Below are 26,902 nucleotides of genomic sequence, written 5' to 3' on the forward strand. Positions count from 1 at the left end.
CATTGCTCGGAGAAGGCCGTGTGTGATGAGGCTGAGTCACGTTTGGCTTAAGCAGGGCTTTATGTTGCGTTGTGGAGGGGTTCCCTGCCTGGAATGTTTTGAAATCTGGAATTTTTCCAAATGAAGCAACCTCAGTATGAAGCTGATATCTCCTCCCCTTGTGGGATCTATATATAGGGATATCCCGTACTACAAGGCATTATTTGCGCCTGGATTACTTACATTGCAATTGAGGAAAATTCCTGCGAGTATGGGACCGCACATAACTACTCCTTATTCTCTCATCACCGCCGGTAACTAGAATCTTCTGCAGTGTTCACTTGTGGTTGGGTTTTATGGGATGTGAGGCTGTAGTTTATGGGTTTCCAATCAGTGTTTTCTAAACAGTGTGCCTACAGCTGTTGCAAAACTACAACTGCCAGCATGCCTGGACAGCCAATGGATGTCCGGGTATGCTGGGAGTTGTAGTTTTTCAACAGCTGGAGACACGCTGTTTGGAAAATGCTGGTTTAGATCCTTCAAATGACTGCAGTAGGTTTAAAGGAAAACTCCTGAAAAGACTATACACGGTCTTATTCCTGGGACAGGGTCTGAGGGGACGGAGTGTGTATTATATGGATTCTCCCATTGGTATTCTTTAAGGTTTTTTGTTATGCTCTGCCCCCTCAGGCCCTGCACTATGGATAATACAGAACATCAGTTATGCCTGGGAGATTGTATATGTGTGTGTGGATCTATCTATATATCTCATATCTATCTATCTATCTCTCTCTCTCATATCTATCTATCTCATATCAATCTATCTATCTTTCTCATATCTATCTATATATCTCATATCTATCTCATATCTATCTATCTATCTCATATCTATCTCATATCTATCTCATATCTATCTCATATCTATATATCTCATATCTATCTATCTATCTCATATCTATCTATCTATCTCATATCTATCTATCTATCTCATATCTATCTCATATCTATCTCATATCTATATATCTCATATCTATCTATCTCATATCTATCTATCTATCTATCTCATATCTATCTCATATCTATCTATCTCTCTCATATCTATATATCTATCTATATATCTATCTCTTATCTATCTATCTATCTATCTATCTATCTCTTATCTATCTATCTATCTCATATCTATCTATCTATCTCTTATCTATCTATCTATCTCTTATCTATCTATCTATCTCATATCTATCTATCTATATATCTATCTCTCTCTCTTATCTATTTATCTATCTCCTATCTATCTAATATCTATTTATCTGTCTACACCAAAGAAGTCCGCAGCACTCCAATATACACTGAAAACTCAGTGTAGTTTATTCATCCGAAAATCATAGCGATGTTTAGGCTGCCCACTTGCAGCCTTTTTCAAGCATCTATATTATCTATCTATCTATCTATCCCATATCTATCTATCTATCTATCTATCTATCTATTTAATATCTATCTTAAATATATGTCAAAAGGGGTAAGCTTTCTCCTTGAGGAGAACACCATAACAGCTTGTGGAGATGGGACTTCTGGGAAGAAAACATATGCAAATCAGCTGAATCCCACCATCTTTTTTCTGGTAGTTTTCCCTAAATATCCGTCTTTCACTCCAACTACAGAGCTTTAGAAATGTATAGGGAATTTATACCAAGATGTCTCCAGACAGTGGCGAACAACGATGGCTCCATAGGAAACACTTTGTATAAGGGTGCCTCCATAGGGCCCCTAGGAGAGAGGGGGGACATTTCTGGTTGATCCTATTCCTTTTGTTTCTGGTAGGAAACTATTAGGGACTCCTATCCCTCAGAAAAGGACAGCTATAAAGGGATGAGGATAGAGCGGGGAATAAATACAGGCTCCTATATCCTGGGAAAGCAAAAACACATGGAGTAATGCAGTGGTCTTCAAACTGTGGACCTCCAGATGTAGAAAAACTACAACTCCCAGCATTCCCGGACAGCTTTTGGCTGTCTAGACATGCTGAGATTTGTAGTTTTGCAACAGCTGGAGGTTAACAGTTTAGAGACCACTGCCTTAGAGTAATGTTTTGAATGTTTTTTTGTTATGTTTTTTTCAAGGGGTTGTCATGTGGATTTTTTAAAACCACGCGGATACATTTTGTAGAGTTAATAGTAAAGAACAGTTTCCCCCCATGGAGTACACTATAAATAGACAACCCCTTGATGTCAATAGGCAAAGTGTAATGCTTCTCATGGCCTGCGGTGGTGCTGCAGGAAAAGTGAACACTTTTTGCCACAGATTTTCCTGCAGATTGTAGCAGATCACTGAGGATCCATGGGGCAGGAGACCTAGTGATCTCCTTATTTTTATATAAAACTTAATATATAAAACTTAACAAAAAAATTTTTTTTTTAATATATCACTCAGTACCTAATCCTGACCGTGTACATCTAGTTTTTATGTGTCTAGCACCTTTATTTATTTATTTTTATTACACTTTTAATTGAGCTCACTAGTCTGAATTCCGCTCAAATGGAGGGGGCGTGGCCTCACTGTGCAGGTCTCCGCCCCCTCCCTCCGCCGTCTGCTCACATCTCCTCAGAACCGGAGCATCAGCAGAACCGGAAGTCGTAGTTTTGCCACAGGAGGCCAATTTCTTTGCTATGAGGCCCTTTTTCTTCTGTGTACACCGTGTTCGTAGTGTTTTTTGTGTTCTTAGTTTGAGGACACACTTACCTTCCTGCTGGTGTAACTATTATGTGCTTTGTTATTTTTATTTTATTATTAGGAATGGAAATCTCAGAAGACCAAAAGAAACAAGCCATGAACAATGCAAAGAAGTCAAGGCAGGGGAAGATGAAAGGTGAGTGGGTCATTTTCTTGTCCACACTGTGGTGTCCATAAATCTATTTACTGTAAAGTCTATTGTTCCCTGTCTTCCGCCATTTCAGGCTTGTGATCAGATGACTGTTGTCTTATTCATTTATTTCTTTTTAAATCCATACTTATTCCTACTACTAGGATGACTATTAGAGATGAGCGAACTTACAGTAAATTTGATTCGTCACAAACTTCTCGGCTCGGCAGTTGATGACTTATCCTGCATAAATTAGTTCAGCTTTCAGGTGCTCCGGTGGGCTGGAAAAGGTGGATACAGTCCTAGGAGACTTTTTCCTAGGAATGTATCCACCTTTTCCAACCCACTGGAGCACCTGAAAGCTGAACTCATTTATGCAGGATAAGTCATCAACTGCCGAGCTGAGAAGTTCGTGAGGAATCGAATTTACTGTAAGTTCACTCATCTCTAATGACTACCTTATCACACAGCTCCAAGAATCTGAGATATAAGTGTGTGTGTGTGTGTGTGTGTGTATGTATATACCGTATTTTTCGCCCTATAGGACGCACCAGCATATAAGACGCACCCAATTTCAAAGGTGCAAAATCTAGAAAAAAAAAGATTCTGCACCCAACAGTGATCTTTAACCTGCGGACCTCCAGATGTTGCAAAACTACAACTCCCAGCATGCCCGGACAGCCAACGGCTGTCCGGGCATGCTGGGAGTTGTAGTTTTGCAACATCTGGAGGTCCGCAGGTTGAAGACCACTGGATAGGAGGTAATACTCACGTGTCCCCGCCGCTCCGGACCCGTCACCGCTAGTCACTGCTGCCCTGGACGTCTTCTTCCCCGGGATCCATGCTCTACGTCGCCGCCATCACGTCGCTACGCACGCCGCTCCTATTGGATGACGGGACGGCGTGCGTGATGACGTCGAAGGAGAGCGCCGCCATGCAGGGGATCCCGGCACGGAGCAGACACCGAGGAGGAAGGTAAGGTCCCTCCCGGTGTCCTGTGAGCTGTTCGGGATGCCGCGATTTCACTTTCACTTCAGACGCGGCGGTCAGCTTTGATCGCCGTGTCTGAAGGGTTAATACAGGGCATCACCGCGATCGGTGATGTCCTGTATTTGCCGCGGGTCCCGGCCGTTGATGGCCGCAGGGAGGGACAGACCCGATAGGTGTGTATTCACCGTATAAGACGCACCAACTTTCCCCCCCCCCCAGTTTTGGGGAAGAAAAAGTGCGTCTTATCCGGCGAAAAATACGGTATTAGACTGTTCTACTTGTCTACATTGAGTTTAGTGCTCCTGTTAACCCCTTCCTTATCAATTTAACTGTTCAAATACAGGAGAGGAAACAAATGCGCTAGACCTTGATAAAATGAGATCCTACTACTAGACAATGCGATCAATATACACTAGGAGATTGTTCCCAATTATGCCTGCACTGCCAGAGCCGGATTCCCAGCATAGTTTGTGCCCGAGGCAGGATCTAACCCCGGCATTGTGACATTCAGCAGTCATTTTAATAAATGGCTTACCCAGCATTGGCGCTGGCACTGTGTGTGCGGGGTATCTCGCGGTTCATTGACTGTTCCTCTGTATCTGTGGTTACTAGGCCGCAGTTCAGGACACAGATACCCTGCATCCTGTCATTACCGATATTCGTTATACAAGCGAGGCCGATATCGTGGCTGTAGATTCATAGTATAGAATGTGCAAAGAACCGATCCAGACCTTATTGGCTCCACACTTCTCTTCTCACGCCTGAAACAAAGCTTGTACAACAAAGGGTTGTGTACTACTGAAATCTGGGAGAGTAACTCCAATCCCTTCTCTAGCAATGGCATAAAGGCTATCCCCAACTCTTCCCCTCCATATGTCTGTGACCTAATCTCTGATGTTAACAAGACCACGTTCTGTGCTCTCCTCTTGTGCCTTACACAACCATCTCCATTACTTGTCCCCTGCAACCCCCAAAACTCGTGAACTCACTAACCCAACAAACCCAACTCTCACCACCATTGAAACCTTCAGAAGCAACCTGAAAACCTATCTCTTCTGAAAGCCTCCAACCAGATGGGAGTCAAACTTGGGGTTACCACCTTTCTTGCAAAAAATACCGGCCATGCTAATTTACATAATTAATTATATATGCGTAACATCAAGGGATACACATATGCGGGGGAAATTTTGCCCTATTCTGACCCCTATAACTTTTTTATTTCTCCTATATGAGGGCTCATTTTTGTAGTTTTTAAAGGGTTACTCCACCCCTAGCATCTTATCCCCTATCCAAAGGATAGGGGATAAGATGTCAGTTCGCCAGGGTCCCGCTGCTCAGTAACTAACTGCAACTCCTGTATTTGCTAAGGAAAAAAAAAAAACGATCAAAAAGTCAAACAAAAATGTTACAGTTAAAGGTGTACTCAGATGTCAGATGCAGGGGTCCCGCTGCTGGGGACCCCCGGGATCTCCGTTGCGGCACCTCGCTATCATTACTGTGTGGCCATCACGTCCCCTCCAATAGACTTGCATGACATAACGAGGGGGCGGAGCCATGACGTCACGATGATCCGGCCCCTGAGCAAGTGTGCTCTGTGCCGTAATGATAGCGGGGTGCCGCAGCGGAGATCCCGGGGGTCCCCAGCAGCGGGACCCCTGCATCTGACATCTGAGTACCCCTTTAACTGTAACATTTTTGTTTGACTTTTTGATCGTTTTTTTTTTTTTTTTTTTCCTTAGCAAATACAGGAGTTGCAGTTAGTTACTAAGTACAACTCCCAGCATGCCCTGATACAGCCTGTGGGTCAGCAGCGCCCCCAAACGAAAACTACAACTCCCTGCATGTTGGACCGTATCCTATCCGGTACCTTTTTATTGTGGGTCCCCATAGCCAGAGTCCCTAGGATGTTGGGGTTCCTATTGTCCTATCCACCCCTAGTCACCTCTCATCCAGATAGTTATTGCTCCAATAGCTTAGTTAGGAAGCATGTAAATATTATATAAATGCCCTATAAATAGTTAATTACCTGTCCCATAGCGTAGCAGGACCTGCGGGTCACGTGGTTAGGTGAACTCTATGGTATTTCTGCTTGAGGCCCTTTGGAGGTCCTTGTGACTTAGTCAATCCCATCACACATTGTAACAGTGAATGACGGATGTTCGGACCAATCAGATTAGCCCCACCCCCTGCCCATATAAGGGAGCGGCGGCCATGTTCTCACTCTCTTGTTCCTGTGCAAGCAAGCAAGAAGCATCTGCGCTGCTGAGATCTGTGAGTCTAGGCCTGAACCTTGTGGCGACGGCCGATAACTTCTAAATTCTGAGTGTATCAATCCCCACGCACTCTGCAAGATCACCGGACCTTATCTATCCCCTAAATCCGGACAGATCTGCAATAATTACCCTAAATTCAGAGACTTTAATTTATTTCAAGGTCTGCAACAATTGTCAGTCATTGAGCTTTATAAAGACTGTATTCCAGAGACTATCATTTGGATGTACCGCAAGCACTTAAGTAAAGTTACCCAAGTTCAAGTACATTGTGGACCTTCAGTCATTTCCTTACATGCACCTATCGTTTCTGGGAAGGGCGGCGATAGGCCGGAGAATTACCTCAGCATACTAGCCCTCAGCCTGGCATCACGAACTATAGGGTTAACATTAACCCCTCATCTACTACAACATCCCAATTACCATACACCCCCTAAGGCTACCAGAATAGCTACCACAGCCAATGGCTGTCCGGGCATGCTGGGAGTTGTAGTTTTGCAACATCTTTAGGTCCGCAGGTTGGAGACCACTGTTCTAGAGCCCTGGAATCAATAGCACTTTATAATACATAGGATTTTCGTGATAGATTCACCAACATAAAGCTTTTCTTTACTTTCTGCTAAAGGTCTTGTATTTTTATGGCACAGAGTTGTACATTTTGGCTGGGTGGTACCATTTGAAAGTGTGTCTAAGACTATCCAGTTATTACTGATGGTGTCAGACTACATTGGGTCAAACCTTAAAGGGGTACTCTAGAGGGAAAAAAAATTGTCTTTAAATCAACTGGTGCCAGAACGTTATACAGATTTGTAAATTATTTCTATTTAATAATCTTAATCCTTCCAGTACTTATCAGCTGCTGTATACTACAGAGGAAGTTGTGTAGTTCTTTCCAATCTGACCACAGTGCTCTCTGTCCGTGTCAGGAACTGTCCAGTGCAGGAGAGGATTGCTATAGGGATTTGCTCCTGCTCTGGACAGTTCCTTACATGGACAGAGGTGGCAGCAGAGAGCACTGTGGTCAAACTAGAAAGAACTACACAACTTTCTCTGGAGCATACAGCAGCTGATAAGTATTCAAAGGATTAAGATTTTTTTAATAGAAGAAATGTACAAATCTGTTTAACTTTCTGGCACCAGATGATTTGAAAATGTGCTTTTTTTTTCTTCTCTGGAGTGCCCCTTTATTTAACACCCATTCAGTTCATTCATGCATTGCCAGGAAGAATAATAGAGGGACTGCATAATGCTGAGTTAAAAGAAAATATGCCATAGTAATGTTAATGTATTGGGAATGCAAGTACAGTGTTTTTAAATAGACATGTCTTCTGATAAATACGGTAATTTTTAAATGGTTGTGTACTCATGGCTGGGGTGAACCTTTAGTAAGGGGCCATGAATTCATATCGTAACCATGTGACCCATCATTATGGATCAGGTTCAACAACACATTTGAATGTAATGCAAAGTGTTACGTCCTTACACGATATATTTGGTGGCGATGTTTATCTACGTAGATTTAAACAGTACCCATCACCCAATAAACTTTTCTAAACTACCTCAGGCTATGTTCACTAACTATTCCCAACACCCCTCCAGCCATTAAAAATAAATTTCAGAATCAAGCTCAGTGCAAAGAAACACTTCCTGAGTTCGGACTCCTGTCAGACCAGGAGGGGACCAAACTCACTGTATTAATTGTGCCAGGGAGCAGAACAGAGCCACCTAGTGGCCATTTTTTTAATATTACATTTTAAACCTATTTATGTTGATAATTTTAAAATCAAGTGAATGGGAAAGTATCTGCTAATTACACAAGGAACACTATATTAAAAGTTGTATTTGGTGACAGGTACCCTTTAATATTCACTTCCTATCTGTCTTTGGCCACAGGTGTCACCTACAATGGAATCCCCGTAGTCCCTCCTCATCAGAACCTGCACCCGATCCACCAGCGTCACATCACGGTGCCCACCAGCATTCCACAACAGCAGGTGTTCTCCCTCGCGGAGCCCAAGAGAAAGACCTCTCCGTTCTGGAACACAATCACTAAGCTCACACCCTTCAAGAAATGAGGGACCCCCGACATGAAGGAGAACTACTGTATTTACGTGAAGGACACTTACAGTATTTCCAGATTCAAAAACTTTACGGTCACTTGTGTTTCTAAGCAACTCAACTAGAGTTTTTGTTTTTTTTCCGAGAGGGTGGAAACAACAACAAAAAAAAGAAAAAAAAAAACTCAAAAATGTGAAATTGGTGATCTGGTACTGTGGGGGTATCGGCATACAAGTACTTGCTGTTGATGAATATTTTATTTATTTTGATTTTATGGAACATTTTTATTTTTTAAATATGTAAATACAGAATTTTTTGTTATAGTGCGATGTTGAGTCTGCCAAAAAACATGGGGACATTGGGATGAGTGTTTTAGATGGTAGTGCTGACTGGTGGCCATTTTTCTCCTCTTTGTGGAAGTGATGTTAATGAAGGATCTGAGACAACTGTGAGCTCGGACTATAGCGCCCCCCATAGGGCAGTAAAGCTGGAGTACAACTTTTTGGAGTGATGGCTGCAGTCCACAGGAGCGCGCCAAATAGTAGGCAACCAAAATATTCCAATAGTTAAAGGGGTTTTCCAGGAAAAAAATTTTTTTATATATCAACTGGCTCCAGAAAGTTAAACAGATTTGTAAATTACTTCTATTAAAAAATTCTTAATCCTTTCAGTACTTATGAGCTTCTGAAGTTGAGTTGTTCTTTTCTGTCTAAGTGCTCTCTGATGACACCTGTCTCGGGAACCGCCCATTTTAGAAGCAAATCCCCATAGCATAGCTCTTTTACTCTGTGCAGTTCCAGAGACAGACAGAGATGTCAGCAGAGAGCACTGTTGCCAGACAGAAAACAACAACTCAACTCAAAAAATGTTTTTCCTTGTATACCCCTTTAAATTTTAAAGTGTCACTTTGAAAAGGTTTCATTGAGCTCAAGCCTCATTAAATGTGTATGGGTTGGGGCATTTGATACATTTTTTGAGTTTTAAACATTTCAAAAATTCCAGGTTACTCTTTAAAGTTGTTGCATTGCTTTATAATGTTATCTAAAATGCAAAGGGTCATACATGGGTTAGTGTCTCAACGCCAACAGGGAATATGCTGACCTTTCCATCCCCTTCTCCAGTGTTTTCCAACCAGGGTACTTCCAGCTGTTGAAAAACTACAACCCCCAGCATGCCCGGACAGCCTTTGGCTGTCCGGGCATGCTGGGAGTTGTAGTTTTGCAACAGCTGGAGGCACCCTGGTTGGAAAACACTGCCCTACCCCTAGCTGATCCTTCCTTTTTCTAGTTGACTAAGTTTGGCCAAGATTTTCCAAATATGTTGTATACCAGAATCGGAAGATTCCGGGAGATATTGACAAGTTAGATATAGAATATACGGTATATATTAAAGGAGATCTCCGGCGAAAAATAACCTATCCCCTATCGGCAGGATAGGGGATAAGTAGCTGATTGCGGGGGGTCCGACCGCTGGTGCCCCCCGGGACGGGACTCTGCACTCATTCCTATGGGTGCGCCGAAAAGACCGCTCGCATAGAAATGAATGGAGCGCGTGCCGTCTACCGGTAGATGACATGCGCTCTTCACTGAGAGCACCGGGGTCCCGTCCCAGTGATCATGGGGGGCCCCAGCGATTGGACCCCCCACGATCAGCTACTTATCTTCTATCCTGTGGATAGAGGGAAAAATGAATTTTGTCCGGAGTACTCCTTTAAGGTTCTATTAAGATAGGACGAACTCAAAGCGAGAGGTGGTGGGTAATGATCTCTTAGCAAAATTCAGCTTATGCTTACAGTTTTGGCCAACGGCTATCGCTTCCTATTCCCCCCCCCCCCCCCATATACATGCACGTTCTTGTCAACTGAGTGTGCATATATTATGAAATCAAATCCTTTTCTCCCCAACCTCATCTGTCAGAGAAAGAGTCAAGAGGCCTAAATACAGATTAAGGGTGTATTCACACGTACAGTATCCTGCGCATTTATTCAGTCCACTAGTTTACTCTGAAATCTGCAGCCAAAAAACTGCAGCTTCAAATCCTGCGCATCAAATATGCCCAGGATACTGTACGTGTAAACACACCCTAAATGATCAGCCCGTCCCACTGGAATGGGCCGGTTCAGCTGACGATAATCTATTGTGTATGGCTGCAAAGCAAGGATTGGACCGGTTGGGTTTCAACATATTAGATTCTTATACAAGATAACCTACTGCCATAATGGTGCTAAACATGCATGCTCAGCTGAGCTGAACGTGCATGTTAATGGTGAGTTGGGATAAATAGTTGTAAAGTACTATATAACCCTATACTGCAGTGTTTCCCGACCAGGGTGCCTCCAGCTATTGTAAAACTACAACTCCCAGCATGCCCAGACAACCTTCAGCTGTCTGAGCATGCTGGGAGATGTAGTTTTGCAACAGCTGGAGGCTCCCTGGTTGGAAAACAGAATAGGAAATATTGATTAGGAATTACCATATACTTTAACAAATGATCTTCCTCGAAGAAGAAGAAAAAAAATGGCTACCTTGGTAGAATTACTGTACATCTCTAAATTCCAAATTTTTTCGGCGAGTGTATCACCGGTCACTAGACTTTGTTATTTATTTTGTATAGCTTAACCGTACAGTTTTCTTATTCTGTTGTGTCTATTTTTCATAATGAAAAAAAACGTCCCCAAACCCCCCACCTCCCACCCCAAACCAGTAACTCGAGGAGGAGCATTTACGGATTCGCAGGAGAAGCACCTTTTATTGGGTTCCGGGATTTCGTTCACGTGTGTTAGCACTGGAATGTGTTATTTTCAGTTCAGTGTTAATATAAAAAAAAAAAAACGAACCAATTTTTAACTTGTTTGTAATGAAATGTATTTTTTTTGTTTTGTGACTCTTTCATGATGGACTTTTATTTTACTGTTACATTTCGCTGGACTTTTGATGAAGTTCTGGTTGGAATATTTCTTAAATATGTGTAAAAAAAAAAAAATGGCTTGTTATTTTAGCAAGCGACCTGCAAGTCTTGGCTGTAGTGTGTGATTTTTTTTTCGTCTTCAAAATTTGTGAATGTTGGTACAAAATGAGCAGCAAAGGTATAGTTCTTATGGTGCCTCTATACCTTTTTTATAAGGGCATGTTCACATGGGTAGAATATATATGAAAATCTGTGTAAAAACAGTGTTCCGATTTGTTAGTTTAAAGGGGTATTCCAGTAGAAAAAATAATATATAATCAACTGGCTCCAGAAAGTTAAACAGGTTTATAAATTAGTTCTATTGAAAAATCTAAATCCTTCCAGTACTTATCAGCTGCTGAAGTTGAGTTGTTCTTTTCTGTCTGACCACAGTGCTCTCTGCTGACACCTCTGTCTGTCTCAGGAACTGTCCAAAGCATGAGAGGTTTGCTATGGGGATTTGCTCCTACTCTGGACAGTTCCTGAGACAGACAGAAGTGTTTTTTTTTTTTTTTTTTAAATAGTAGTCATTTACAAATCTGTTTAACTTTCTGGAGCCAGTTGATATGAAAAAAATTGGTATTTCACTGGAATACCCCTTTAACTCTCTATATGCTGCAGTCAATAGCGATCAGGGAGTGTAGAGGGGGATCTGACAGGCGCAGCATCCGATTGGCACCCTGTGACACAATCGTGAAGTGCTGATGGGCAACCATGGAGGCCTCTTTGTCTCCCATGTAGACTTTACTAATACATTCTGCCTCGGGCAGGCTGTACTAGCTGGAGGCTCCCTGATTGGCCTTCACTGATCAATGTAATGCAATTTCACTGCATTGATCAGTGAAATCGCATTACATTGATCAGTAAAGGCCAATCAGGGAGCCTCCATTTGTTGCAAAACTACAACTCCCAACATTCTGCAGCAGAGTGTTGTAGTTTTGCAACGGCTGGAGGCCCACTTGTTGGGAAACATGGATGTAAGCAATTAAATTATTGCTTATGAAAGTTCTGTAATGCAGTGTTTCCCAACCAGGGTGCCTCCAGCTGTTACAAAACTATAACTCCCAGCATGCCCGGACAGCCTTTGGCTGAGTTTTAGTTTTGCAACAGTTGGAGGCACACTGATAGGGAAAACACTGCTCTAGGGGGACAAAAAAAAGGTGTGTAAACCCCTTAAGGACTGAGCCCTTTTTCGCAATTCTGACCACCGTCACTTTAAGCATTAATAACTCTAAGATGCTTTTACCGAATATTCTGAGTCCGAGATTTTTTCTTCCTGACATATTCTACTTTATTTTGGTGGTAAATTTTCGTCATTACTTGCATCCTTTCTTGGTGAAAAATCCCCAAATTTCATGAAAATTTTGAAAATTTAGCATTTTTCTAACTTTGAAACTCTCTGCTTGTAAGGAAAATGGATATTCCAAATAAATTATATATTGATTCACAAATACAATATGTCCACTTTATGTTGGCATCATAAAATGGACATATTTTTACTTTTAGAAAAAATTTGAGGGCTTCAAAGTAGAGCAGCAATTTTCAAAATTTTCATGAAAATTGAAAAATCTGAAGGGACAGATGTAACAGAACTACAACTTCCAGTAATAGTGGTCTCCAAACTGTGACCCTCCAGATGTTGCAAAACTACAACTCCCAGCATGCTCGGACAGCCTTCGGCTGTCTGGGCATGCTGGAAGTTGCAGTTTGGCAACCACTAGGAAGGGCAGCAGTAAATATCGCTTTACTGCCCCCTTCCTTTCCTTACAACCCCACCACCACCACCACCACCACCGTCTCTTCTCTACCTGCACCGCTGATCTCCGCAGTCTCCAGCGATGATCTGCGGTTCCCACGGCATCTTCTTTCCAGGTACCGGCCGCCATCTTCTTCCCCCGTTCTGCCCGACATCCAGGGGTGGGCAAAGAGGGGGGTTTCCATGTCAACCCCCTGTCCTGCGCTGCCATTGGTCAGAACTCAGTTCTGACTAATGGCAGGGGATAGGAGGAGATCGCAGCACTGCGACCTCGCTCCTATCCCTCAGGATGATCGGGGCTATTTTCCGGGTGATTGGGTCACCAGAGACCCGATCAGCCTGGAATAGGAGAAAATCGCATGTCTGAATTGACATGCGATTTTCTCTGATCGCTGACATGGCTTCTGGAAGTGGGTCAACAGAACCCGTTTGTCAAGGAACTGCCTTGACTGGGTCCTGATCTCCCACACTCCCAGACCCCACCGACGTATCGCCTTCAGAGTCGGGGTAGCATAAGCCGGAAGATATCCATGGGGCGTACGGAGGGCCTCACTCGCCCTCCTCTCTCCCAATCCTGGAAGAAAGGCCGAAACCATTCCCTGTAGGAGAGTACCCACGGAGGAGTCCTCTCTTTCCAGAAGTTTGCGATGTTAGCTTTCAAGAAGTTGTTCGTAAAGAACACCACCGGGTTTACCATAGATAAACCCCCTAGTCTTCTCGTGCGGTATGTAACCTCCCTCTTGACTAGGTTCATCCTGTTCCCCCATAACAGTTGGAAAAACAGGCTGTAGATCCTAGTATAGTAAGCCTCTGGCAAGATACATATGCTGCCCAGATAGATAAACAAGGGGAGCAGGTACGATTTGAACAGGTGTACCCTTTCCCTGAGGGTCATAGACCAGCCCTTCCACTGGTCCACCTTCTGAGCGGCATCCTGGAGCTTACCATCCCAGTTTTTGGTGGGATAATCATCCTGGCCGAATGTGATGCCTAAGACTTTTGCTGATTCTTTGGGCCCTGGAAGGGTGTCCGGGAGATCAAACGTGGGATCCCCCCCTCCCAGCTATAGACTCTCACACTTATCCCGGTTGATCTTAGACCCGGATGCCTCCGAATAGCGGTCCACCTCCGACATCACCACATCGACCCCCCCTCTCTCTCTCGGAGACAAAAAGTGACATCGTCAGCGTACGCCACCACTCTCTGAGTGACAGCCAGCTCCGCCAGACTCATCCCGACTCTCGCCAACGGCCCACAATCTACCCTCCTGATGAAGGGATCGATTGCGAACACGTATAAAAGCGGGCTCAAAGGACAACCCTGACGGACTCTGGACCCCATCTCAAAAGAGCGGCCAGACCAACCGTTCACCAGCGGAAAACTCTCTGCCCCTGCATACAAGATCTTAAGCCAATTAACAAAAGTATTCGGTAAGCCATATCACAGGAGGACGGACCAGAGGTACTCGTGGTTCACCTGATCAAACGCCTTGGCCTGATCCAGGGACAGCAAGTACTCCTTCCAGAAACCCGCACTACTCCGCTCCACTGCCTCCCTGACACTAAGGACAGCACTTAAGGTGCTCAGGCCTGGAACAGAGCAGTGCTGAGCCCCCGAAAGGAGCCAGGGTGCAAACTTCACCAGCCGATTAAACAGTATCTTGGCCAGAAGCTTCCTGTCCGTATTGAGAAGAGCTATGGGCCTCCAATTCTCAATACGGCTGGGATCTTTACCCTTTGACAGAAGAATCAGGGCTGACCTCCTCATTGACTTTGGCAGAGTGCCCGAGGAGAGACACTCATTGAATACTTCAGTCAAGAGGGGAGCTAAAGACTCCTTAAAGGTCCTGTACCACTCGGATGTTAAGCCATCCGGACCTGGTGACTTCTTGGGGGCAAGCCCCTCGATCGCCAGTCTCACTTCCTCTTCACTGATTTCTTCTGCCAAAACGCCAAAAGAGGGGTCTACCCCTGGCTCAGGAATGGTTTCAGCCAGGAAAACCGACATCTTGTCTCGATCTAGATCCTTCCTCCCCAAGAGGTGCGAGTTGAAGGATCTGACGACCTCCAAGATCCCTGATCTGGACCAATTCAGAGATCCTGTACTATCAATCAGTCCTGAAATGATTTTACTACTCACTGACATCTTACAGTTTCTGTAAGGGTCAGGCGAGCGGTACTTCCCGAAATCCCTCTATAAAACCAAAGATGCGTGCCTATTGTACTGACACCTCAGCAGCAAGGATTTCACTCTGGAGATATCCTCTCGGCTACCTCCAGTCGAAACGAGAAGCTCGAGTTTCCTCCTCAGACCCTGATACAAACGATACCTGTTCAGGGACCTGAGGCTCAAGAGCTGGCGGAAGAACCCCGCAGCCCGTTTCTTGACTATCTCCCACCACTCTGACTTACTACTACATAGGCCCAGTAAAGGTACCTGGCTCTGAAGAAAATCCTCCAAGGACTGTCTTATCTCAGCTTCCTCCAGGAGGGACGAATTCAACTTCCAATAACCTTTTCCCATCCGGGGGGGGGGTGTCTCTGAAACATTCAGGGAAAACAAAATCATACAGTGATCGGAGAACTCCACCTCAACCACGGACACTGCGGAAGAGACGGCTTCCTCCTTTAAATAAAACCTATCTATCCTAGACCTGCGACTACCTTGATGATAGGTGAAACCCGCGTGGCCCAAGGGGCTCCGGATGTGGGCGTCCTCTAGGCGAGCTTCTCTAGCTATGCTAATCAGTGCCACACTATCACAAGTCAGTGGACCATTGGAGCCTCTCCTATCTTGGAACCTCGTGACATTATTGAAGTCCCCTCTAAAGATTACCTGCCGACTCGTAAAAAGAAAGGGCTTAATCCTCATAAAGAGATCTTTATGGCCCCGCTTAGTTTGCGGGGCGTAGATGTTAATAAGCCGGAGCTCTTGTCCCTTCATGAAGACATCTAAGATCAGGCACCTCCCCATTTCTAATTCAATAACCCGTCGGCATTCAACAGGAGCGGTAAAAAGGACCGCCACCCCACTATATGACTCAGCCGCAAGAGACTAGTGGGAGGGACCACGCCTCCACGCTTCTGGATTTTACCAGAGAGGCTAGATCTGACAACCTGGTCTCTTGTAAAAAGAAAATGTCGGCTTCAACACGGCCGAGAAAATCAAAGGCTGCAAATCTAGCCGTATCTGACTTTATGCTGGCACAGTTAATAGATGCCAGCGTCAAGAGGGTGAGTGCCGCCATACAGGGTGATTAATTTAGACGGCCACACCCTTTACTTTCTCTTTCCATTCTTTTTTGCCCCCTTATCCCCCGAAGAAGACGAGAGGGCAGGACCACTCTTGGATCTTTTTTTACACTCCGATTGATCCATATGGTCCCCGTCTCTTTCCGGCTCCGGTCTAGCCCTGCCCACCGAGGAAGGTGCCTCAACAGGACAGGGCCCAGTTCCCCCCAGAGGCTCCTTCTCCCTAGGCACCTCGTCCTCACCTCGTCCTCGATACCATCTCCTCCCCCTCCTTGGAGGGGGAAGGTATCGGTTTGACAGGTCAATCAGAGGGGGGGCAGCCAGGCTTCCGTTTTGGACCTGGCCCGTAGTACCAGAAACTTCAGAGGGCTCTGACCTCTTCTTTCTCCCTTTCCTTTTGCCCTTATCTTTCTTTTTTGGCCTCACCCCACTTTGCTCATCAACACTTTCATAGTGGGAGGAATCGGAAGGGTTGGCCATATTGCCTTTCTCTCTGTGAAGTCTCCTGATCTCCTCATCCAGCATGTTCTCTTCCAGGGCTTCAGCGGTTACAGGGCCAGCTTCAGGAGCAGGGGCTGAAGCTACCCCCGTCACCTGGGCACTCTCCAGCTCCCTACTCCTTCTACGATTTTCCTCCCCCCTTAGTTTGGCGGGGCCCTTTTTCCTCCTCACTAGCCCTGTTGCGCCCCCATTCCTGCCCGTATCCTCCCCAGCCGAGGCAACTTCGCAGCTCTCCTCAGCCAGAGCGGCCGCAGCATGGGCGAAGGCGCTAGGACTACGGCTAAAAGGGTGCCCGAGGACACCACACAGGTGGCACCGGAACTGCCTACAGGATGCGGCCAGATGACCCACCCCACCACACAAAGCGCAGACCTGCACAGTACAGGCTGCGCTAAAGTGGCTGGGGCTGCCACACCTGTGACAGACCTTAGGTTGCCCCTGGTAGAAGACCTGGATCCTATCGCGTCCAAGGAAGGCGGCTGACGGAATGTGGGCAACCGTACTCCCTGAACGCTTGAGTTTGACGGAAAACGTCCAGGCCCCAGACCAGATCCCGTGCTCATCCAAGTTTTTCCGTCCGAGCCAGGTCATAATGTAATAACAAGAAAGTGACTTGTTACGGGTCAAAACCAATCTAATTTGCTTTTATGAAGAGGTGAGTAGAAGCCTTGACAGAGGAATGGCTGTGGATATAGTGTTTCTGGATTTTGCTAAAGCGTTTGATACTGTCCCTCATATACGTCTGACAGGTAAGTTAAGGTCTTTGGGTTTGGAAATTTTAGTTTGTAACTGGATTGAACACTGGCTCATTGATCGTACCCAGAGAGTGGTGGTCAATGATTCATACTCTGATTGGTCCCCGGTTATTAGTGGTGTACCCCAAGGTTCAGTACTGGGCCCGCTGTTGTTTAATTTATTTATCAATGATATAGAGGATGGTATTAACAGCTCTGTTTCTATCTTTGCAGATGACACCAAGCTTTGTAGCACGGTACAGTCTATAGAGGATGTGCATAAGTTACAAGATGACTTGGATAGACTAAATGTCTGGGCATCCACTTGGCAAATGAGGTTCAATGTGGATAAATGTAAAGTTATGCATCTGGGTACTAATAAACTGCATGCATCGTATGTCTTAGGGGGGATTAAACTGTCAGAGTCACTGGTAGAGAAGGATCTGGGTGACTTGTAGATCACAGACTACAGAATAGCATGCAATGTCAGGCTGCTGCTTCCAAGGCCGGCAGTATAAAAAGAGGCATGGACTCGAGGGACAGGGACATAATACTCCCCCTTTATAAAGCATTGGTACGGCCTCACCTGGAATATGCTGTTCAGTTTTGGGCACCTGTCCATAAAAGGGACACTGCGGAGTTGGAAAGGGTGCAGAGACGCGCGACTAAACTAATATGGGGCATGGAACATCTTAGCTATGAGGAGCGATTAAAGGAGTTACAATTGTTTAGTCTTGAGAAGAGACGTTTAAGGGGGGATATGATAAACGTATATAAGTATACTAATGGCCCATACAAAAAATATGGAGAAAAACTGTTCCAGGTTAAACCCCCCCAAAGGACGAGGGGGCACTCCCTCCGTCTGGAGAAGAAAAAGTTTAGTCTCAAGGGGCGACACGCCTTCTTTACCGTGAGGACTGTGAATTTATGGAACGGTCTACCTCAGGAACTGGTCACAGCAGGAACAATTAATAGCTTTAAAACAGGATTAGATACATTCATGGAACAAAATAACATTAATGCTTATGAAGAAATATAAAATCCCATCCCTTCCCCAATATCGCGCCACACCCCTACCCCTTAATTCCCTGGTTGAACTTGACGGACATATGTCTTTTTTCGACCGTACTAACTATGTAACTATGTAACTATGTAAAACGGTCACCTTCTTAACAGAGTTCTGACGGGAAATTGCCTTGACGGCAAAATCCCGCCAGCCGGGCTCGTTCTTTGCCAATTCGTAGTTTGACCAGAAGAGTTCAAGACCCTCTGGCCATACGAAACTGACATCAAACTCGGACGAACCGTAGGGGTGAATAAGGGCAAAGATGTCCCTTGCCCTGAATTCCATCTGAAGGAGGAGCTCAACCACTTTAGAGCGAGGAGGGCATGCATCCTCGCCCCTCCAAATCAGACGGACCACATTCCTACGGTTACTGTCCTGCCCGGTTGTCAGGAGGGACCAGACCACCTCCCCATTCCGCTCTCGGAAAGCCCCCAAACGGTGCCTCTCTATCCAGAAAGACAGGTTGACCTCACCCCTTCCCTCTACCTGGATCGACCTGTCGCCCCTGCGTAGAGCCTCCAGGAGGCGCTGTTGCAAGTGGCCTCCAGAGCCGGACAAAGATCGGGACCCCCCTGAACCCCCGGCAGTGACATTGGCATAGCTCCTAGGAGCAGTCACTACCGGGGGGGCAGCCGGACCAGACCAGACCAAGAACCGTCAGTACAGCCACTCACACAACTACTCCCATCTTTATTCCCATTCATACCCGACTTTCCACTCTTACCACTACTACTCTCACCATCATTCACTCCACTTACACTCCCACATGCACTCCTCTCATCCACAACACTACTACACTCAGCATTCTCACATCCTCCACTCATTACCTGCCTAACAGATTCTGGGCTGGCTGGGACTTGTAGTATAGCTGGTTTAATAATGTTCTTTGCTGTCTTAGCTGCTGCTGGGGTTGACGCTAACGGCTCCTCCTCCATGGGCGATGTCCCTTCTGGAGTCTGGAGCTGCCCCCCCCGGGCGCACCCCAGCTCCGCCCACACTCTCTGATACGCAGGGAATACCCACCGTGCCAGCTGTGCCCGTCCGCACGGGCTCTGCAGCAGACTCTGACGCCCGGACACTCCCCTCCTTCACAGAGGAGTGCCCCGCAGCGCCCACAGAACATATAGTAGTCGGAGGACCGCCCCCCGAGCACCTGGACCCACCATTCTCTGCCAACGGCGCCCGGACACTCCCCCCCCCTCACAGGGGAGTACCCCGCAGCGCCGGTAATGCCCACAGCACTCGGGGAACTGCCATCCCTCCCCACCCCCCGAACGCGCGGCGGCATAGCTTGCCTCGCCACTTCTCATCATGAGCCCATCCTGCCCCTCCCTACCGGCAGGATGGGTGGGCTTCACATCTATTGCGCCTACAGCCTTTTCAGACGCCATGCTGTACCCCTCTTGCTGGCCCCGGGCCACGACAGGAACAGGGTCTGGCAGTTTGGGGGGCCCAGCAGCCTGAACCAACTTCACAGCTGGCCCAGACTGCTTGAATGAATGAAAAACATTCCATTTCTTCCTTTTCCTCACTACATCATTCTTACCAAGATCTTCACCAAAGGCAAAATCCTCAAAGCGGGTAGGTGACTCCTGCTGCACAATAGCTCTCAGCAAACCCCCACCAGCTGGGTCCTCTTCACAGCTATCCTCCATCTCCCCATCACTGGAAGGTAACCCCACCTGATAGGGGTCAGGGTAGCTATCTTGGGGGGGCTGGGGGTCACATGCACTAGGGGCAGCATCCCCCTCACTCTCCACAGCTTCACCTGACTCTCCATCACCTTCCTCCTCTCCATCTTCCTCCTCACTGCTGTCCTCATGGCTGTCTGCACATACATGCGGGTCTTTAAATCTTTCATTGTTAGAAAGTTTTTCTTTAAAGAACCCTGCATCCTCAGCAATGTTCCTTCTGGCCTCCTCCACCTCAGCCACCTTTGCCTTCAGAGCCCGCACCTGAGCAGTAAACTTCTGCCTCTTATCTGCAGAGGCATTGTCAGCCTGGTAGCGTGAAAACTTCAGGTCTTCCCTCAGGCTCCTAAGTTTTCTTCCCAAGTCTTCATACTCCGCCATCTTGGATTGGATCCATGACCCATACATCTCCAAAGACTCCCTTGGACCCCATACCCCCCATTGCTGGGGTTCAGGGGTAGCAGAAGGTCCACTGTTCTTGGCTGTAGCCTTGCGTCCTTCGGGTTTGGACGGGGGAGTGGGCTCCGCATTTCTGCAGGCCCTGCTGCAATGCCTCACCCCTGGAACCGGCTGTAGATATCTTCCCCCCTCTCGCCAGCCGGGAACGAGAGGTAGAAGCCTGAGACTCCCTTGGCTCCATGCAGGAAAGCTCTCCCCAGGGGCCTGCCACACCCCTGGGAAGGCAGATGAAAAACGCTGCTTCTCTCTGTGTGGAAGTCTGGAGCTCAAAGGAGACACACCCGACAACTTCACACACTGAAACTGCTGTGTTCACAGGATGTGCTCTCTGCTGACACCTCTGTCCATGTCAGGAACTGTCCAGAGCAGGAGCAAATCCCCATAGGAAAAATCCCCTACTCCTGGAAAATGTCCAAATTAGTAAAATATTATGTTATTTTAATTGTATTGTTAATGGGGTAAATGAAAAAAAAAAAATGAATGACTGAATTGCCGATTTATTTCCAGAAAAAAATGAAATTAAATATAATGATCAAAAAGTCTGATCTACTCCAAAATGGTAACAATGAAAACTACAAGCGCAAAAAAATAATTAAAAAAATTAAACGTTACACATGACAACATTTAAAGGGTTATAGGGGTAAAAATATGGTGATTCAAAAATGATATGAATTGGATATTGTTGTAATCATACTGACATTCAAAATAGATAACATGTCGATTTTGCTGCAACGTAAATGGCATAACAATGAAATCCATCAAAATGTGTACAATAGCATTTATGTTTTTTTTTTTTCAATGTCTCCTTCAAGTATTTTTCTTTCTGTTTTACAGTGCATATTATATATAATGCTTTTATTTCAAATTTTCAAAAATAAACATCCAAACATACAGCACATTTTAAAGGTAAAAATCAATGGTGTCCCGCAAAAAACAAGCCCTCATGTGGCCCTGCGGATGAAAATTTTTTAAAGGGTTCTCTGCCCCTAGACATCTTATCCCCTATCCCAAGGATACAGGATAAGATGTCTGATCGCGGGGATCACACCGCTGGGGACCCCCGCGAGCTCTCCTGCAGCACCCCCAGTCATCTAGTGCACAGAGCAAGCTTTGCTCCGTGCCTGATGCAAGCCTATGGGAGGGGGCATGGCATCCGCCACGCCCCCTCCCATAGGCTTGCATCAGGCACGGAGCAAAGCTTGATCTGTGCACTAGATGACAGTGGGTGCTGCAGGAGAGGCAACGGGACCCCCGCGATCAGACATTTTATCCCCTATCCTTTGGACAGGGGATAAGATGTCTAGGGGAAGAGAACCCTCCCATAGTCACGCCCCCTCCCATAGACTTGCATAGCAAGGGCGGGGGGTGATGTCACACGGGGGCGGAGTCGTGACATCACGATACTCCGGCCCCGTGGTCGGCACCCGGCAGTTTGTGAGCTGGCAGCGCGGCGTGCAGTTCAAAGAGGTGGGTGCCGAATGCAAGATTACGGGGGGTCCCCAGCGGCGGGACCCCCGCGGTCAGACATTTTATCCCCTATCCTTTGGATAGGGGATAAGATGTCTTAGGGCTGGAGTACCCCTTTAATAAAGGCCATCGCTCTTCATCCCACTTATAATACATGATACACAAACTGAAGGCCAACCGCATCCCGTCCATTTATTTCAGATTAAATAGGCAGCATCCTTATAAAGCCGACGGGGGCCTGGTGACCCACAGCCCCATCTTCTCATGTTCTGATGCCGCCCCAGTGCCATGTTGTACAGTCCCTACAATTCGTACATCTGAGAGACATTCTTTAAATATTTACTACTACACAGTTCTGGCAGATTGTCAGATAAAATTCCCTTATAAAGCGGAGCTGTCGGCCTCGTACAGGCCCTGTTGTTTCTTCCAGACACTGCACGCAGAGTAGATTGCAGGCGCCCAATAAAATGCACAGCAATCTGGCATAAAAAAATGTTACGCCAAGTATGGAAATGAGTTGGCGAGTCTGTCAGGTGGAGCTCATGGATATTATATGCTTTGTATTCCAGACTGACTGGTTGAATGCTCTTATCTGTAAAGCTCCTGAGATACAGCACAACCAGTCTTACGCAATGTTGTGCATGCTTGGGAAATGTTCGGCAGGTATCTGTCTCTATACATTGTGCTAATGGTAACGTGAGATCCCTGGTATTATGAGGGGGGACACATACATCACACTGGAGGGGTGGACAAGCTGGGGTCACTCCACGGCATGAGGCTTTCTCTACTTGGCCCCTTTTCTACAAATAATGTTTGATTTTTATTTTTTTTTATTTTTTTTTGGGGTGGGACTTCTTTATTAATGGTCTGTTCTCAGAAGTAGCGTAACTACACCTTGGCAAAACCGGTTCACACCCAAGGGGGGGGGGGGGGGGAGGCACAGGGGGGCAAAGCATATCCCCAGGATTTCCTGGAAAGCGAGCGCTGCTTTCAATGTGAGCCACAGGACCTGGTGGGGGGTGGGGTGGGGCCACTGGCTACCAACCAATATAGCTACCTACCTGACTAAATAGCTACCTACTTTGCTACCTACCTTCCTACTTTTTTTTTATATAATAATAATAATTGTATTTTTAAGAAGTTTCAGTAGTACAAAATAAGCAAAAGAAAAAAAGACGACGACATCATAGGCATAGAAAAAAAAGAAAGTAAGTCAGGTATAATAGTAACAAATCATTAGAACATATCCTGCAAAATGTAGGTATCCAGAATACGGCATTAGGCAGGTAACGGATGGTATAAAATCAGCAAAACAAAGAGGGGCAGCAAAACTGCCATGTAAGGTAACCATATGCAAAGGAATATATATATATATATATATATATATATATATATATATATATATATATTAGAAAAAAAGATGGTAAAAGATCAGGAAAGATGAATACACTGAGAACATCGCTACCCACTTATTTACCTACCTACCTTCCTGCTTATGTACCTAGCTACCAATCTCCCTACCTACTTACGTACCAAGCTATCTACATAGCTACTTACCTAGATACCTAGCTACCTATTTATCTACCTATCTACCTCCCTGGCTACATATTTAGCTACCTACTTATATACCTACCTACCTACTTATATACCTTCATACCTACTTTCGTTCCTAGATACCTATTTATTAACCTACCTACCAACTACTTATGTACCAACCTTTTTATATACCTACCACCCTACCTATCTACTTAGCTACTTACTTACCTACCTAACTGGCTACTTACTTACATGCTTATCTACCCTGCTACTTGGCTCACTACATACTTACCTACCTAGCTAACAACATACCTACTTATATACAAAGCTACCTACTTGGCTACTTACCTACCAACATATTTACCTAATTGGGGGAGGTTCGATCTACCTACTAAAGGATGTATTTACCTGCCTACCTGCCTATGGGGGGACTACTTAATAGGGAAACTAACTTCTGTGGGACATACCTGTAACATCGGTGCAGAGGTAAAAAAAAAAAAAAATGTAGTAAGGTCTCATGTAGGCATAATGCAAAATGAAATGTTACAGAAAAGGGATAATAGACACAGCAGGGATAACCATGGTGCTCTATACTAAAACTTACAATGGGGTCATATTCAAACATTTCTGCATCATAATTCATGGTGGTCACTACCTGCGAAATTGTCCCATGAGTCATTGAGCCCCATAGCATATGCTATCCCTGCTACCCTGGCCCATGTTTCTATTATATATATACTAGCGGAGTACCCGGCGTTGCCCGTTTTTTCCTTCCTAATCCTTGTTGTGGAGGAAAATCAACAGAGGAAGCTTTTGACTTCATATCCCGTCCTCATATATTGTCATCATATCCCAACTCCATACCTCGTCCTCATATCCCGACCTCATATCCCAACCTCCTATCCCGTCCTTCTATCTCGTCCTCCTATCCCATCCTCCTATCCCGTCCATCTATTGATTTCCTATCCCGTCCTCCTATCTCGTCCTTCTATCTCGACCATCTATCTCAACCTCCTATCCCGACTTCCTATCCCATCCTCCTATCCTGTCCTCATATCCTGTCCTCCTATCCCGTCCTCCTATCTCGACCTTGTATCCCGACCTCCTATCCCGTCCTCCTATCCCATCCTCCTATCTTGACCTCCTATCTCGACCTCCTATCGCAACCTCCTATCCCGCCCTCCTATCTCGACTCAGAAGATCGCTGTGGGTCCCCCTGTGAATAGAGGATACGATGTACCCCTTTAATGGATGTTGTAGTCCATTGTGTCAGGCTTGTACTGTACTTGTAATGTTTTAACTCTATTTAATGCCCGAATTTTCCACCTCAGACTATATTATCTCCCTCTCCATCTTTTACTATAGGACATTGTAAGTTGGTTTTATGTGGTGATTTATGACATTGTTCCTTCGCGGTCAGATTTATAGAGCGGTGGTCCGGCAGTAGAGGTGTTCACATCATCAAGGCTCCGCGTGTCATTGTGATTTGCTGCAGTGCTCCTCGATCCATGAAGGGAAATGCAGACGTTTAGTAACTCGATGACAATGAGTCTCATTGAGGGTAGGACTAAAGAGGACGGCGTAAACCGGACCAATGAATAACACTTATGGGCCGCCAGTCAGACATGACAGACTATCCTGACTGTAATTTCATGGTGTAGAGGAGAGGGGCTATAGACTGCAGAAGAACAGAGCACTGATCCCGTACATCACCCACCATCCAACTGTATTAATCAATGTTTATGGCCCTATACAATGCTGGACTGGGGGGCCCATCCTCCATATATGACCAGTCCTCCACCCATACAGAAAAATGTAAATCCACTTTTCATTTCATAGAATCAGCTATTCTAAATGCTAATACGAATTAGGAAACCAATGGGATGTCTTAAGAGGGGTACTCCACTGCCCCAGTGTCCGAAACATTTAGTTCCAAACACTGGGTGCGGGCTGGAGGGTCGTGACATCACGGCCATGCCCCCTCAATGCAAGTCTATGGGAGGGAGCGTGGCGGCCACCACGCCCCCCTCCCATAGACTTGCATTTAGGAAGCATGGCGTGATGTCACGACCCCCCAGCCTGCACCCAGTGTTTGGAACTAAATGTTCCGGACGCTGGGGCAGTGGAGTACCCCTTTAAATCCTTTAGTCAATGTGAGGAAAAATACTTAGTCAGCTCTAAGTACTTTTAGTTGTGACATAACAAAAACAGTCAGTTCCCCTGGTCTAGGCAACGTATTTCACAGTACTCATTGATTGGAGTTTTTAGGGTACTTTCACACTACGGAATTTCTTCTTGCAGTAACCCCCCTCCCCATTGATCTCAATAGGTGGCTTCTGCTTTATACTTCTGCTTACGGAAAGTCCGGGGACTGATTTTAACTGGGGTGCTGCGTGCAAGATCACTGGGGTCCCCAGCGGCGGGACCCCCACGATCAGGCATCATATCCCCTATTCTTTGGATAGGGGATAAGATGTCTAAGCGCCGGAGTACCCCTTTAAGTCTCCTCCTTGGGCCCTGGTTGAACTGTATAGACTTTACCATCTGTCTAAGTAAAGCTACCGTTGTCCGTAACTTGGCGTCAGAGTCTTTATTGCCCCCGTGCCTAGCCCAGGATCCAGCGGTATACCTTCGGGTGGTTATAGGCTAAACCACACCCTGGCGTCACGAATACAAGGGGTTAATGCCATCTGCCCCTAGGGTAAAAACATCTGCCCTGCACCACACTACCATTAGTAACAGCTAGTCAACGTTGCAGATCTAAGCAGAAAACACAGCAGCAAATAAAGCTGGTGGGGTTTTTATTTTTTATGTTCAGACCAGCAGCAAGTGCCCACAGGAAGAAGCCAGTCACCAAGTGCCCAGCATTTCCATTACCTACCACTCCTTGCCGCCTCCTCCTCCTGGTTTTGACCGTCCCTTGACTGTGCACTGTAGAGAAAGGAAATTTTGGGCACTTGAGGTGATGGGACCTGCCCTGTGAAAGGCTGTCCGGGCATGCTGGGAGTTGTAGTTTTGCAACAGCTGGAGGCACCCTGGTTGGAAAACACTGACATAGACACATGACACAAGGTCAAGTTTATCATCCTTGGAGGTCATAAAGGCCGCCTTAAAAGAACATCATTTACCTGGTCTTGCTTTATGTCCTTTTATGCACTTGGATGTTACTTCAGGTATTTGAGGCCCTGTTGATAATATTTGCACATTTAGAGTTTCTCTTAATATTATTGTTACCGCATTGCTAGATGGCAGCATTCTGCAGCTGTTTTCCAAAAGCTTGATACTTGCAGTACTCTCCTCCTTCCACTGGGTGTCACTATTGAGTTACTGCAACTAAGTGA

General features: G+C 45.8%; 1 protein-coding gene across 4 annotated transcripts in view; it reads left to right on the top strand.

Annotated features, from left to right (window-relative positions):
• SPATA13 (spermatogenesis associated 13) overlaps positions 1-11,166 on the top strand; it is an 83,749-nt gene extending 72,583 nt beyond the window's left edge. For all 4 annotated transcript variants that reach the window (XM_056561769.1, XM_056561770.1, XM_056561773.1 and 1 more), the window contains 2 exons: positions 2,768-2,842; positions 7,990-11,166. In XM_056561769.1, the coding sequence (XP_056417744.1) occupies positions 2,768-2,842; positions 7,990-8,171 (257 nt within the window). In that variant the 3' untranslated portion in view covers positions 8,172-11,166. The remainder of the gene's footprint in view (positions 1-2,767; positions 2,843-7,989) is intronic.
• Positions 11,167-26,902: the final 15,736 nt, after the last annotated feature.

Source organism: Hyla sarda, chromosome 2 (assembly GCF_029499605.1).
Source record: "Hyla sarda isolate aHylSar1 chromosome 2, aHylSar1.hap1, whole genome shotgun sequence".
NCBI classification, from domain to species: domain Eukaryota; kingdom Metazoa; phylum Chordata; class Amphibia; order Anura; family Hylidae; genus Hyla; species Hyla sarda.